The 12048-nt window shown below is 44.6% G+C and overlaps 1 protein-coding gene and 1 pseudogene across 4 annotated transcripts in view; one reads left to right on the top strand and one right to left on the bottom strand.

Annotated features, from left to right (window-relative positions):
• Positions 1 to 3216, bottom strand: part of TMCC3 (transmembrane and coiled-coil domain family 3) — a 261408-nt gene extending 258192 nt beyond the window's left edge. For 3 of the 4 annotated variants that reach the window (XM_053920943.2, XM_053920942.2, XM_053920944.2), the window contains exon 1: positions 3105 to 3195. Coding sequence is in view for 1 of the 4 variants with exons in the window: in XM_053920941.2 (XP_053776916.1) it covers positions 3105 to 3113 (9 nt within the window). In the remaining 3 variants the exon portion in view is untranslated. Of the gene's footprint in view, positions 1 to 3104 lie in introns of all 4 variants that reach the window. The other variant, XM_053920941.2, reaches the window with a different exon arrangement.
• A 727-nt stretch (positions 3217 to 3943) lies between these two features.
• Positions 3944 to 9536, top strand: LOC112307075 (small ribosomal subunit protein uS5-like; annotated as a pseudogene).
• Positions 9537 to 12048: the final 2512 nt, after the last annotated feature.

The following is a 12048-nucleotide window of genomic DNA, read 5'->3' as shown; positions in this document are numbered from 1 at the left end:
CACTTCTCCAAAGAAGACATACAGATGGCCAATAGACATATGAACAGATGCTCAATGTCACTAATCATCAGAGAAATGCAAATTAGAACCACAATGAGATATCACCTCACACTTGTCAGAATGCCTACCATCAGTAAATCAACAAGCAAGTGCTGGTGAGGATGTGGAGAAGGAGAACCCTTTGTCACTGTTGGTGGGAATGCAGGTTGGGCAACCACTGCGGAAAGCAGTACAGAGATACTTCAAAAAATTAAAAATGGATCTGCCTTTTGACCAGTGATCCCACTTCTGGGAATATATCTGAAGGAACCCAAAGCACTAATTCAAAAGAACATAATCACCTCTTTGTTCATTGCGGCATTATTATAATCACCAAGATATGAACGCAGCCCAAGTGTCCATCATTAGATGAGTGGATAAAACAAATAATAGATATTTGCACAATGGAATACTAGTTGGCTGAAAAAAAGAAAATATTACTCTTTGTGACAGCATGGATGGACCTGGAGAACATTGTGCTAAGTGAAATAAGCCAGTCAGAGAAAGACAAATACCATATGATTTCACTCATATGCATAATCTAATGAACAAACTGAACTAACAAGTAAAACAGAGACAGACTCAGAGATGGAGAACAGGGTGATAGCTAAGCAGGAGAGAGGGTGGGGGAGGTTAGGGGGTGAAGGGATTGAGCAAAAAGAAAAAAGATTCGTGGACATGGACAACAGTGTGGTGATTGTGGGTGGAGGGAGATATAAAAGCACTAAATGGTGATGGAAAAATACAATAAAATATTTTTAAAAATTAAAAAAATAAAATTGTTTGTATATTTGTTTACTTCTTTATTTTCTAATTTCTCAATTAGTATGTATCCTCCAAGAGAACAGATTCTTAGCTGTCATTTTTCCCCACTGTATTCCTAGAGCTTGAAATAGTGCCTGTACTTAGTAAGTGCTTAATATATATACTTTATGGTGGGGGTGGTGGGTGTTTAAAGTCAAATTGTCCAGTCCCAGAGATTCTGATTTAACAAGTCCCAAGGAGAGCTCAGAAATCTGCATTTCTAGCAAGCGTCCACATCTTTCATCCTAGAGCAGGAAGCATGCAAATCACAAATCACATTTTAGGTATGGGCACACCTCCTTGTATTGGGCATCGGTGAAACTGAAGGCATGATCCTCCACCAGCAAAACGATTCCAACTTGCTTTATTACGATCCTTTTCATGGTGGTCTGGAACCAAACCTGCAATATCTCCAAGGTACCCTGTGCTCTAATCAAAGCCCTCCATCTCCAAATCTTGATTCTCCCTCTTACAGAGCCCATCCCAGCTGCTTTAATTACCCCTGGTGGCACAGAGAATTAAAGGAGGTTGCTGACCCCTGCATTTGTAGTCCAAGCAAGTAACTCCTCCAGTTTCCATTTCTGCTACTCTAACAAATGCCAAGCATTCAAAGTAGCTGGTCAGCCTGGCTGCAATCCTGTCCTGCCCAGAAACACCTGAGCAGATTTGGATTAAATCCAAAAGGTAAGCCAGGTAAATTTCCATGTCAGCTCACTAACAGACTTTCCAGAGGCAGCTGTGGACAATTCATACTTGTTCTACAACTCCTCCAAATACCACTCCCCCCACCCCTCCCTCCCTCTCTCTCTCTCCCACCCCCCCCCCTCTCTCTCTCTCACACACACACACACACACACACACACACACACACACACACACCCTTAATACTGGCACCACTTGCAAAACCTCAGGCCAGAGTTCCCTTTGAAACAACCTAGCAGCTGAGAGGAAGAAAAAAATCTTTGAAAGGGCCACTCAGGTGACTAAAATAATAGGTACATACATAATTTAGTAACAAGGCAACCCCAAAGTTCAACACAGAGAAATTCAAAGACTCTACTGAAAAGATTTTTCTCTGTTTTTCCCATTTTTTCTCACCCTTGTTTCTTCAGAAAACATCCAAAACCTTTTCCTTGACGCCTAAACTGTCATCAGGGTTGGCTTTAGGAAATCTGGGAAAATGTCTACGTGGATTTCCTTAAGTTTCCTCTACTTCCCTTCTACCCAGTAAGTGCCGAGATCCTGCGTTTGATTAAAGCTGTTTCTGTCCCCGAGGCTCAGACGCAAATAGCACGCTGGGACCGTAACTTAGAAAATCGCCACCACTTTCCAGCAGCCGAGCTCCCCCAAACAGGAAAGATGAAGCTGCGCAGGGCCTGCGTGCGTGCTCTCCGCGGCTGCCAATGAGCAGTTCCAATCCCCCCACACACTGTTCCTTGAGTGGAATAAACCCTGTGGAGTTTTTCCACTAAGGGCTGCCTGGAGGGGGCGAGGTGCGCGCAGGGACCCTCACACCTGCTTCAGGACGCAGCCGCCGCCGAGGACGCCTCCCGCAGGACTCCGCGCTGCTCCTGATGGCGGGCAGAGCTTAACTTGCTGGGGCAGAGGGAACAATTTGAGTTCGCACGCCCTTGCGCGTTCCACATTCCAGAAGCCAGGGCATTTCTGGAGGTGAGGTGTGAGGACCCTCTCCCCGAAACACAGACACATCCTCTGCCTGTCACCCCACGGCCGCGGATTGGGGTCCACCCTCCCTGGGGTGTTCGTCGAGGGAGCCCCACCGACGCCCGGCGGCAAAGTTCCCGAGGCTCCCGGGGAAAGAGCGAAGGACTGAACAGCAGAATCCAGGGGCGCAAGGAGCCAGGCGGGCAGGAGGGGCGCCCGGCAAGGGGCTCCACAGAAGGATCTCCCCTAAAAGCCCCAGGTGGGGGGCGTTGGGAATAGCCCCCAGAAGGCGCGAGGAGGGAGCCCCGACGTGTCTGCGCCGCATCAGGGAGCGCGGGGCCAAGGTCTCTCAGGCGGTGAGAGACCCCACAGCACCCCGTGAGTCCTCGCGTCCTGCCAGGGCCCCCCTCCCCCGCCCAGGCTACTGCAGCAGCCCTGCGAGACACCTCCTCCCCCCTAGCCCTTCCCGCCCAGCTCCCCCCGCGAGCTTCTCCGGCCGGCGGCGGAGGCGGCCCTGAACAGGAGCGACGCGCTCTCACACTTGTGTGCAAATCGCCACCTGCACCCTCGCGCCTCCGCGGCCACGGCGCACTCACCCTCCGCATGATGCCGGGACCGTCCCGACCGGGCTGGCGCGCTGAGTGGACAGGGCGGGCGGTGGCGCAGGGCCGCAGGGGAGCGCCGCGCTGCCCCCGCCCGCACACGCGTGCGCCGCGGCCAGCGAGCAGGCGGTGGCCTCCGCGGGGGCGGGGCGCGGGCGGCGGGGACCTCCCCGCCCCGTAGTCCTTCTTTCCGCGTTGCGGCGTCCCCACTTCCCGAGGTCGCTTCACCCTCTCCTCCCAACCCAAAGAAGAGCTGGTCCCCAGTGCTGGCCCCGCGGTCGCCCGCAGCTCGGAGCCGGAGAGGGCTGAAGTTGAACCTTGCGATAGACCTTTTGGGTAACCAAGTTTGACAAGCAAGAGAGATTGCTGGAGAAGTGAGGTGGCGGTTCTCACCACCTTAGAAGTACTTCTATTCTCCCCGTTTTATGGGAGGGTGGCCCGCTGGTGTTTTATCCTGCTCTTTAGGGTCTGTGACTGTCTTCGGCAAGTCCTGAGCATTATAAACCTTTCGAGGGGTAGGGCCGGGGGTGGAGGGGTAAGGTGAGAGTTAAGAGTGGGAAGCAGCACGTCACCCCAGGGCTGGAGGCAAGGCTGCTTCACAGAGCAGAGATGGTCTGGTTTTCTCCAGGTGAAGCAGTTCAGCAGGGGGAGGGGCCTGCACCCCGCCGCTGCTACAGACCCACAAGCCTTCTGGCAAACCCCCGCGTGCAGAGCTTCCTCTTCACAAAGGGCCTTCCACCCTCACCCCAACCTACCCACACAGCAGGGATAGCCCATCCCCTAACGCTTCTGGGGAAAAGATGAGGGAGGAGAGGATACTATCCCTCATGACCATGGAAACACGGCCCACCCGTGAGCCAGGGGAATGCAGGATCCAAATTCTCAAGAACAAGGATGGCATGAGATGTGAGGGTGTTCCAGAAAGAAATCTGGCCTTTCTCTATTTGGCTTCTACTGCTGAAAAAAGTAAATCAAATAGCACAGAACTCAAGACAACCTGAATTCGGTGGGGGGAAAAAAAATCCCTTGTTTACAAAATAATGGTTTGAAAAGCAGACAAGGACGCTTGCGTTTTCAAACCGGGCTGTGACAGGTAAGCAGGCAGACAGCAGCGCAATACAAAGGCTGGTGCTGGGTAAACACTTCTGACGAGTGTCTTGGCGTTTACATTGCCTGGATGCCAGCAATTCTGGCACATCCCCACTTATCACCACTGTCAAAGAAATACTGTTATAATTTTCTAACATTGATGGAGTATCAGCGGCACTATGGAGACCAAATATTAAACAGGCTAGGTATGTTTATGGTCTAACAAATAAAAATGTCTTGTCTGTATATCTCTTTGGTGCCTACCAGCACAGATAAAAGGAGGGGAGACATACATTGGGAGGAAGAGTAAAGGAAGGAAATTAGTGAAGCCTGCTAACTCATTTTACTTTAACTTATGATCTGCATACAGTGGGTTTTTCCCTTCCTTGATACGAAGCTCTTCAGAATGGTTTTTGATGTTTTGCCTTTGGGGAAATAATTTTATTAAGTGTGCTTACTATGGACCATGGGCTTTATCTGTTATCACTTTAAATTCACAGAACCCTATGAAGTGAGTACTATGATTCTATAGTTTTTCGGAGGTAGATACGAAGGCACAGAGAGGGTAGGTAATTTGACTAAGGTCACACAGCTTGTTACTGGCACAGTCAGGATTTGAACTCAGGCAGTCTTACTCCAGGGTCTACCCACTTTATTCCCATGCTTTACTACACTTCTGTGCTCTGCTTCATATAAAAGGTACAGCAGTGGAAAGGTGTTCCTCAAAGTAGAAACATGAGCTCTTTTCATAGATCAAACTAGTAGCTTCCTATCTCTGGACATTAGCGTCTCCATTGGACTATGTAGGATGTGCTAAGGACCTGTCCAGAGGTAAAGTTCTTGCTTTTGAGTATTGCCATGTGAATACACTGTGCTCAGCATTGTGGGGAATCTTAGTAACTTCATCGTTTGTATAATATCTTACCACAGCCCCTTGTTTTACACCGCTTATCCTGTTTCTACAACACTACCTCCCACTCCTCCTTTTAGTTAACTTCTGTGCTTTGTGAATGTAATATCTAATTCAATTAATATTAATTTTTTACTAAACTTGAATAAAGACCCCCTAGTGTGAAGGGGACACTTTCACTTATGGTAAGTAATTGTTAGGGTGATCTTCAAGTATTAGTTAGCCAGAATAATTCTTAAACCCCCTCCAGAAACCAAGACAATATTCAACTGTACCAAGTAAATGACAACACATCAGATGCCAATGGAGCACGCACTGCTCGTCTATGGAAACCCCCATGTCTGCAATACCACCATTAACTGACTTGAAGAACCAATTTAAAAGTGAAACGAGATTGAATCAGATTTCCTCTTCTTGAGCAGGAAGGGTGAGGAGGAGGGTCTTTCTTTCTTTCATATATTCAAAGGAACTTCAAAGTGTTTTAATAATGAGGTATATCTTTATTTCATATCATCACATCAGCATTAGCCTTCTAAACGCAAGACATATTATTTCTATTTCTTTGAAACCACGAAATATTTGAGGACAGAATATATTTTCCTTTTTTTAAAAAATTGTATAACAGCATCTCCACCAGTTAAAAACAATGCTGATATTTAACCCTCTTAATCAAGCCTCAGAGTCCTAGGCTCCCATCTGAAACTCAGCGAGAAATGCACTAGGATCTGAGCTCAGCCTAACTTCTTCCTCCATTATTAATGTAGATAGACGTGTGATATGAAACTGAGCAACAATGAACCAGTTTACAATTTCACATAAATTTTAGCAAAAGAGAAGTGAATAATTTAGTCACTTTTTGTAGATAAGAAATGTTACCAATTAGCATAACTTCCTACCAGCCTGTCATCCTCCATTTGGAAATGCAGTGGTAACAGACACTGCTTCTCTTTGTTGTGTTCCTAAGTTAGAGCCCTTCACAAAGGCATCTGTTAAATACCTACTATGGGTGGGGTGGTGGAGGGATGGAGAGAAAATGCAGACAACTGTAATTCAATAACAATAAAAATTTAAAAAACAAAAACAAAAAACCATGCTACATTTGCACGATGGAATACTGCGCAGCAGAAAGAAAGAAGGAGCTCCTACCCTTTGCAACAACATGGATGGAAGTGGGGAGCATTATGCTAAGTGAAATAAGTTAGGAGGTGAGGGACAAATACCATATGATCTCACCTTTATGTGGAACCTAATCAATGAAACAAACAAGCAAGGAAAATATAACCAGAGACATTGAAATTAAGGACAATCTGGCAGTAACCAGAGGGGAGGTTGGAGGGGATAATGGGGGGAAGGGGGAAGGGTTTTCAGGAACAACTATATAGGACACATGGACAAAACCAAGTGGAGGTGGAAGCAGGGGCGGGAGGTGGGGATGGATGGGGTGGGGGCAGGGTGGTGGGGGGTAAATGCTGGCAACTGCAATTGAACAACAATAAAATAATTAAAAAATAAACAATAACTTAAAAAAATACCTACTATGGGGACCGACATTATTGGTTGAATCCATTTCTATTTCCCTGAACAGATCAAGAATTATATCACAGAAACAAAATGGTCTCAACTACACGTGTTGAGCACTTTATATGTCCCAGGCACCGTGACAAGCTATCTTACATGTATCTGTCTGTTTCATCCTTACAGAACCATTACATCCTTACCAGATATTTATCATCTCCATGCAATAGATTAGGAAACTAAGATGGAACGCTTTCAAAATTAAACACTTTCAAAAGGTTGCATGGCTAATACATGGAGCAGATCTAACCCTATTTTGTCTGACTCCAGAACCTATGAGATTAACCATGACAGGTGGGCATTAATGTATCACAAACTCTGCTGTCTCTGGAACTTCTTCAAAGCAGTGACAATGTGAGCCAAGACGTTTATATCCAGTAAAACTGACTTTCAAATATTTATACTAGAAGAGAATGGAGTTAACCAAGAAAGAATTCTCAAAGAAGATGACTTCTGAGCTCAAAAAAAAAAAAAGCAAGACAAGATTTGAATGAAAATAGTGAAGAATATTCTTGACAGGTGACATCAGAATGACTGACAACATGGAGATGGTGACGGTAGAAATGCAATCACAGAACCAGCTCAAATGGTCCTAACAACATACTGAGTTGCCTTTTAGAGAAAACAGACCAAAACTGTAAGCCATGCATTCAAGGCATGTGCAGAGGAGAAAACTCTGACCCCCAGGTTCACTCAGAACCAAAATCTCACCCCTCCTTGCCCCCACAAAACCAGAAGATTGGGATACAACTGGAACTTGAACACAGGAACCCTTTCAGAAGCAAAGGGTCCATTGTCCAGGAAGATCCAGTGCTGAAGCCTTTTATTATAAATGGCCATGCTCTAAGTCTCTGCAGTAAAAATGTGCCCTACCAGAGTTTCCACACACTTGTTTCCCCTAAATCCTTAAAACCCACCACAGCCCTGGCTGGTGTAGCTCAGTGGATTGAGTGTGGGTTGCAAACCAAGAGGTCACCAGTTCGATTCCCAGTCAAGGCATATGCCTTGGTGTCGGGCCAGGTCCCCAGTGGGGGGTGTGTGAGAGGCAACCACACATTGATGTTTCTCTCCCTCTCTTTCTCCCTCCCCCTCCCTCTGAGAATAAATAAAATCTTTTAAAAATTTGTACTAAAATTAAAAAACAAAACAAAACAACACAAACCTTGGATTGAGGAGACAGGTTTGAGAGGTTACCTCCTGACTCCTGCAAGCTGACTCAGGATTAAATAAATTGCTCTTTCTTTTCCCCAAAGCCCATGCCACAGTATTGGCTTCTATGAGTGTGGGCAACAAACCCTTGTTCGGGAACAAAAAGACCGGGTCTCCTACGGAATCCTGGGGCATGTGGCTGGGAAGTAAGCCTGCTGGAGAGGTAATGAGGTGCTGGGATACTCACCAGGGTATCATTATATACATTCCCTCCAAATTCGTTTTACTGCATTTTCACAACCACTCAAACATATTCATTTATTTTGCTATAGAAGATCTGCATGATTGTTATGCCATTTCTTTTTCTCTTGCCCTAGTCAAGGCCGGTTTGACTTCTCTGAGCCACATTTGGGGATTGGGCTCTCCACCAATCCATTCTTTTTTCTTTTCTTTTTGTTTTTCTGTAGGTGGCCTGAAGATGCAGGGGTAGAGTGGGAAGAATTTACTTGTAGCCTTTGTCAGAGGAACTTGATTCAGCTCTCGTCACTGAGGATCTACGCTGGGGTTCACTTCCCAACAGATATTGAAAAAGATGAAATTTACCTATACTTCTACCACTGTTATTTACATATTCCTTTCTACTCTTGGTCCGAATGCACTTCTGTTTGTAATCTGTTTACATGGCTATCTATCCTGCCGGACTCTGACCTTTAAAGAACAGAGTGTCTTATTAATTCTTACATCTCTAAGGCCTGTCACAAAATAGGTGCCTGGTACATGTTTAATAATTGAATGAATGATGTTAAATTGTACTGTAGCCTCTCCAAAGAAATACCAAATGGCAGGTGATGCCCATGCTGTGAGAGAGCCCGGAGGCCCCAGGGCCCTGGAATGGGAGGCTGTAGTGTCTTCTCTGGAGGACTTGGCAACAGCATTTGAGGCCAAGGTCACAGCTGGGTCAGGGCTGGGACTGAGGTCACAGAGCTAGCAGAGGCAAGGCCAAGGACAAGGAGTGGAGCCCCTTCACCAAGCTGGGCCATCTGGTCAAGGACAAAAAGATCAAGTCCTTACTGGAGATGTATTTCTTTTCCTTGCCCATGAAGGAATCTGAGATCATTGACTTTTTCTGGGGGTATCCCTCAAGGATGAGGTTTTGAAGATTTTGCTCATGCAAGAGCAGACCCACACTGGCCAGAAGACCAAGTTCAAGGCATTTGTCACCATTGGGGTCTACAATGGACATGTCGGTCTGGGTGTTAAGTGCTCAAAGGAGGTAGCCACTACCATCCCTGAGGCCCTTATCCTGGCAAAGCTCTCTATTCCCTGCATGTTAGGCTACTGGGGGAACAAGATTGGCAAGCCCACACCATTGCATGCAAGGTGACTCGCCAGTGTTGCTCTGCCCTGGTGGCCTCATCCCCACTGCCAGGGACACTGGCATTATCTCAGCCAAGAAGCTGCTGCTGATGGACAGCACCGAGGACTGCTACACCTGGAGCAGGGGCTACACTGCCACCCCAGGCAACTTTGCCAAGGCCAGCTTTGATGCCGGCTCCAAGACCCACTGCTGTCTCACTCCCAACCTCTGGAAAGAGACCGTGTTCACCAAGTGTCCCCAGCAGGAGTTCACTGACCATCTTTTAAAGACCCAGACCAGAGTCTCCATGTACGGGACCCAGGGGCCAGCTGAGGCCACCACATAGTCTATACAAGAAAAATTAAAGTGACATAACCCATTAAAAATTTTTTATTTTGCTTTTTTCCCTCAACAAATAGTTTTCTATATTTTCACATGGCCTTAATAATTATTTTTATTGGCTGCTTAATGTACATTTCTCATAGATATATTATCATTTAACCATCCCCTCATGTTGCCATTTGAGTTGTTTCTATTGTTTTGAAATTTCTTGTGAATTAGTAGGTAGGGACATAACTGGATATGAAGATAGATGTGAAGAAGGATAATGTGAATGTGGTCAACCAAATGGTCCAGAGGTAGGAGACCAGTTAGGAGGCTGACCTCAGCACACAAAATGGAGCTGATGAGGTGACCAAGGCCAGGTGTAGAAATGCAAAGGGAGACACATTTTCTCTATCCACTACTACAGCTGGCAAGCTATACCATGGATTTACCCTGTATGGAGCTAAATGTATGACAGACAGTGGGGGCATAGTCCTGTGATGAAGAGCATTGTTTTAGCACCTTGGACAGCTCCTGGGTTGGCAGAAGCTCTGGGTGGTATGAGGCCATTATTGTTGCCAGTGATGGCTCCCTTTAATAATAATAATAATTAAATTAAATAAATAACTTACTGAGCATGTGCTCAATGAAAGCTTTACATGCACTAACATAGTTAATTATCCTAAGGAAACAGGTAGAAAAAGTCACATAATATCCCTCAACGTCATACAAATAGCAAGTGGCAGTTAATTTCTGAACCTAGTCTGGCTCCACACTCCATTACACTATTCTGTAAAAGACAATTACAATTAAGTATGATAAATTCAATGACAGAAAAGTAGAAAAGAAGGGCATCTGGAGTACACAATGGGGGATAAGGAAAGGAAGAGTATTCTGGGAAAGCTTCCCAGAGAAAACAACACTGGAAGTAAGTTTTCAAGGATGAATGGGATTTAACTAGAGCAGATGGCCAAGAGGCCACCTGTGTTGAGAGGGGTTCTGAGGCTGATCCAGGCTCAGCAAAAAAGCCTCCTGTGATCAGTTAACAAATGAGGTAGAGAATGGTGGGAGACCTGAGACTAGGGAGGCAGGTGGGCCACAAAAATGAAGGATTTTGGATATAAGTTAAGAAGTTCAAACATTTTCCCTAAAAGCTATGATAAACCACCAGAAAGTTTTAAGCAAGATGTGGCCGGATAAAACTTGCATATTAGAAAAAGCTTCCTAAAAGTTCAGGGTAAAGATAGTAGAGTAAAATATCACAGATTCTCCTTTTTCTAATACTTAATGTAATTAACAAAAGATTAGAAATTCACCCTAGATAATGTGAGAAGAGGGGCAAGGAGACTATATCCATTCTATGCAACAGTTACAAAAGATTTGGTTGGAGCTGCCCCTACTAAATAAGAATGAGATGAAAAGAAATTACATGGTGACCGAAAAAAGTGATGGGAGGGATAGAGAGGAAGGAAAAATAATGGGTGAACTATGGAAAAACTAGTCTGGAAGAAAATATAACTCCAAGATACAAGAGATCCTCAGGGAATGCCTTGTACTAAAAACACCTTAATAAGCATATGAACCTGAGAAAAGACTTCAAAATTGAGGTGATAAAATAACAAAATAACAGAGGAAGAGTAAAAAAGATATTTCAGAGCTAAGGAAATGAATCAAGAACTGAAACACAATTATATATCTAATACATAAATTAGAAATGCCAAATAACAGGAAAGACATGATTGAAAATTGAATTAATGGCATGTATAAAAGGCCTGAGATAATTATGACAAATACAAAGGGAAAACACAGGGAGTAAAGCAATTAGTGAGAAGATAATAGGAGAACCTGGAGATAATCAAACATAAGAATAATTGGTGTCCCTAATTGGTGTAGAAAATATAACAAATGCAACAACATATACATTCAGAAACATACCACAGGAACGTCTTCCATAAAATGAAGGACTGAGTCTGCAGGGGAAAATTTCTACAGTATGCCCCCCAAAAAACCCCTGTGAACAAACATCAAGACATAGCCAGATTAAATTACAAACTTCCAAGGGAAAATGATTATTTAGACATCAGGGCAGAAAAGGCAAATCATCCATGGAGGTGGATAGGATAGATATGAATATTTAGAAACCATCTCAATGCTAGAAGGCAATGAAGCAAGGTCAACAGAGTTTAGAGAGATAAAAGTATGAACTAAGAATATTATCTGCCTCGCCACAGGTAGATGTCTCAAGTGGGAAAGAACTCAGAGAATAAAACACTCATGACTCCTTCCTGAAAAACAAAATACAACTAATCCGGGCAAGGAGATGAATTTAATAAAAGGGTTTCAGGAACATAAAACACTCAGGCAACAGGTAAGAGGACTGATGATAGGCAGATGAGCTACTTAAATACGAACTAAGATTGAACAACTAATCGAATTCTAGCTGTGGAACAAAATGTAAATATTACAAATCCTTATAAAATAAAAATAATAAAAATATTTTAAAATCAGGATGTAGGAGGAGAGGGGGGAGAAGT

Source organism: Desmodus rotundus, chromosome 3 (genome assembly GCF_022682495.2).
Source record: "Desmodus rotundus isolate HL8 chromosome 3, HLdesRot8A.1, whole genome shotgun sequence".
Lineage (NCBI taxonomy): Eukaryota > Metazoa > Chordata > Mammalia > Chiroptera > Phyllostomidae > Desmodus > Desmodus rotundus.
The sequence above is the reverse complement of the archived record's forward strand: the minus strand, read 5'-3'. Positions and strand labels throughout refer to the sequence as shown.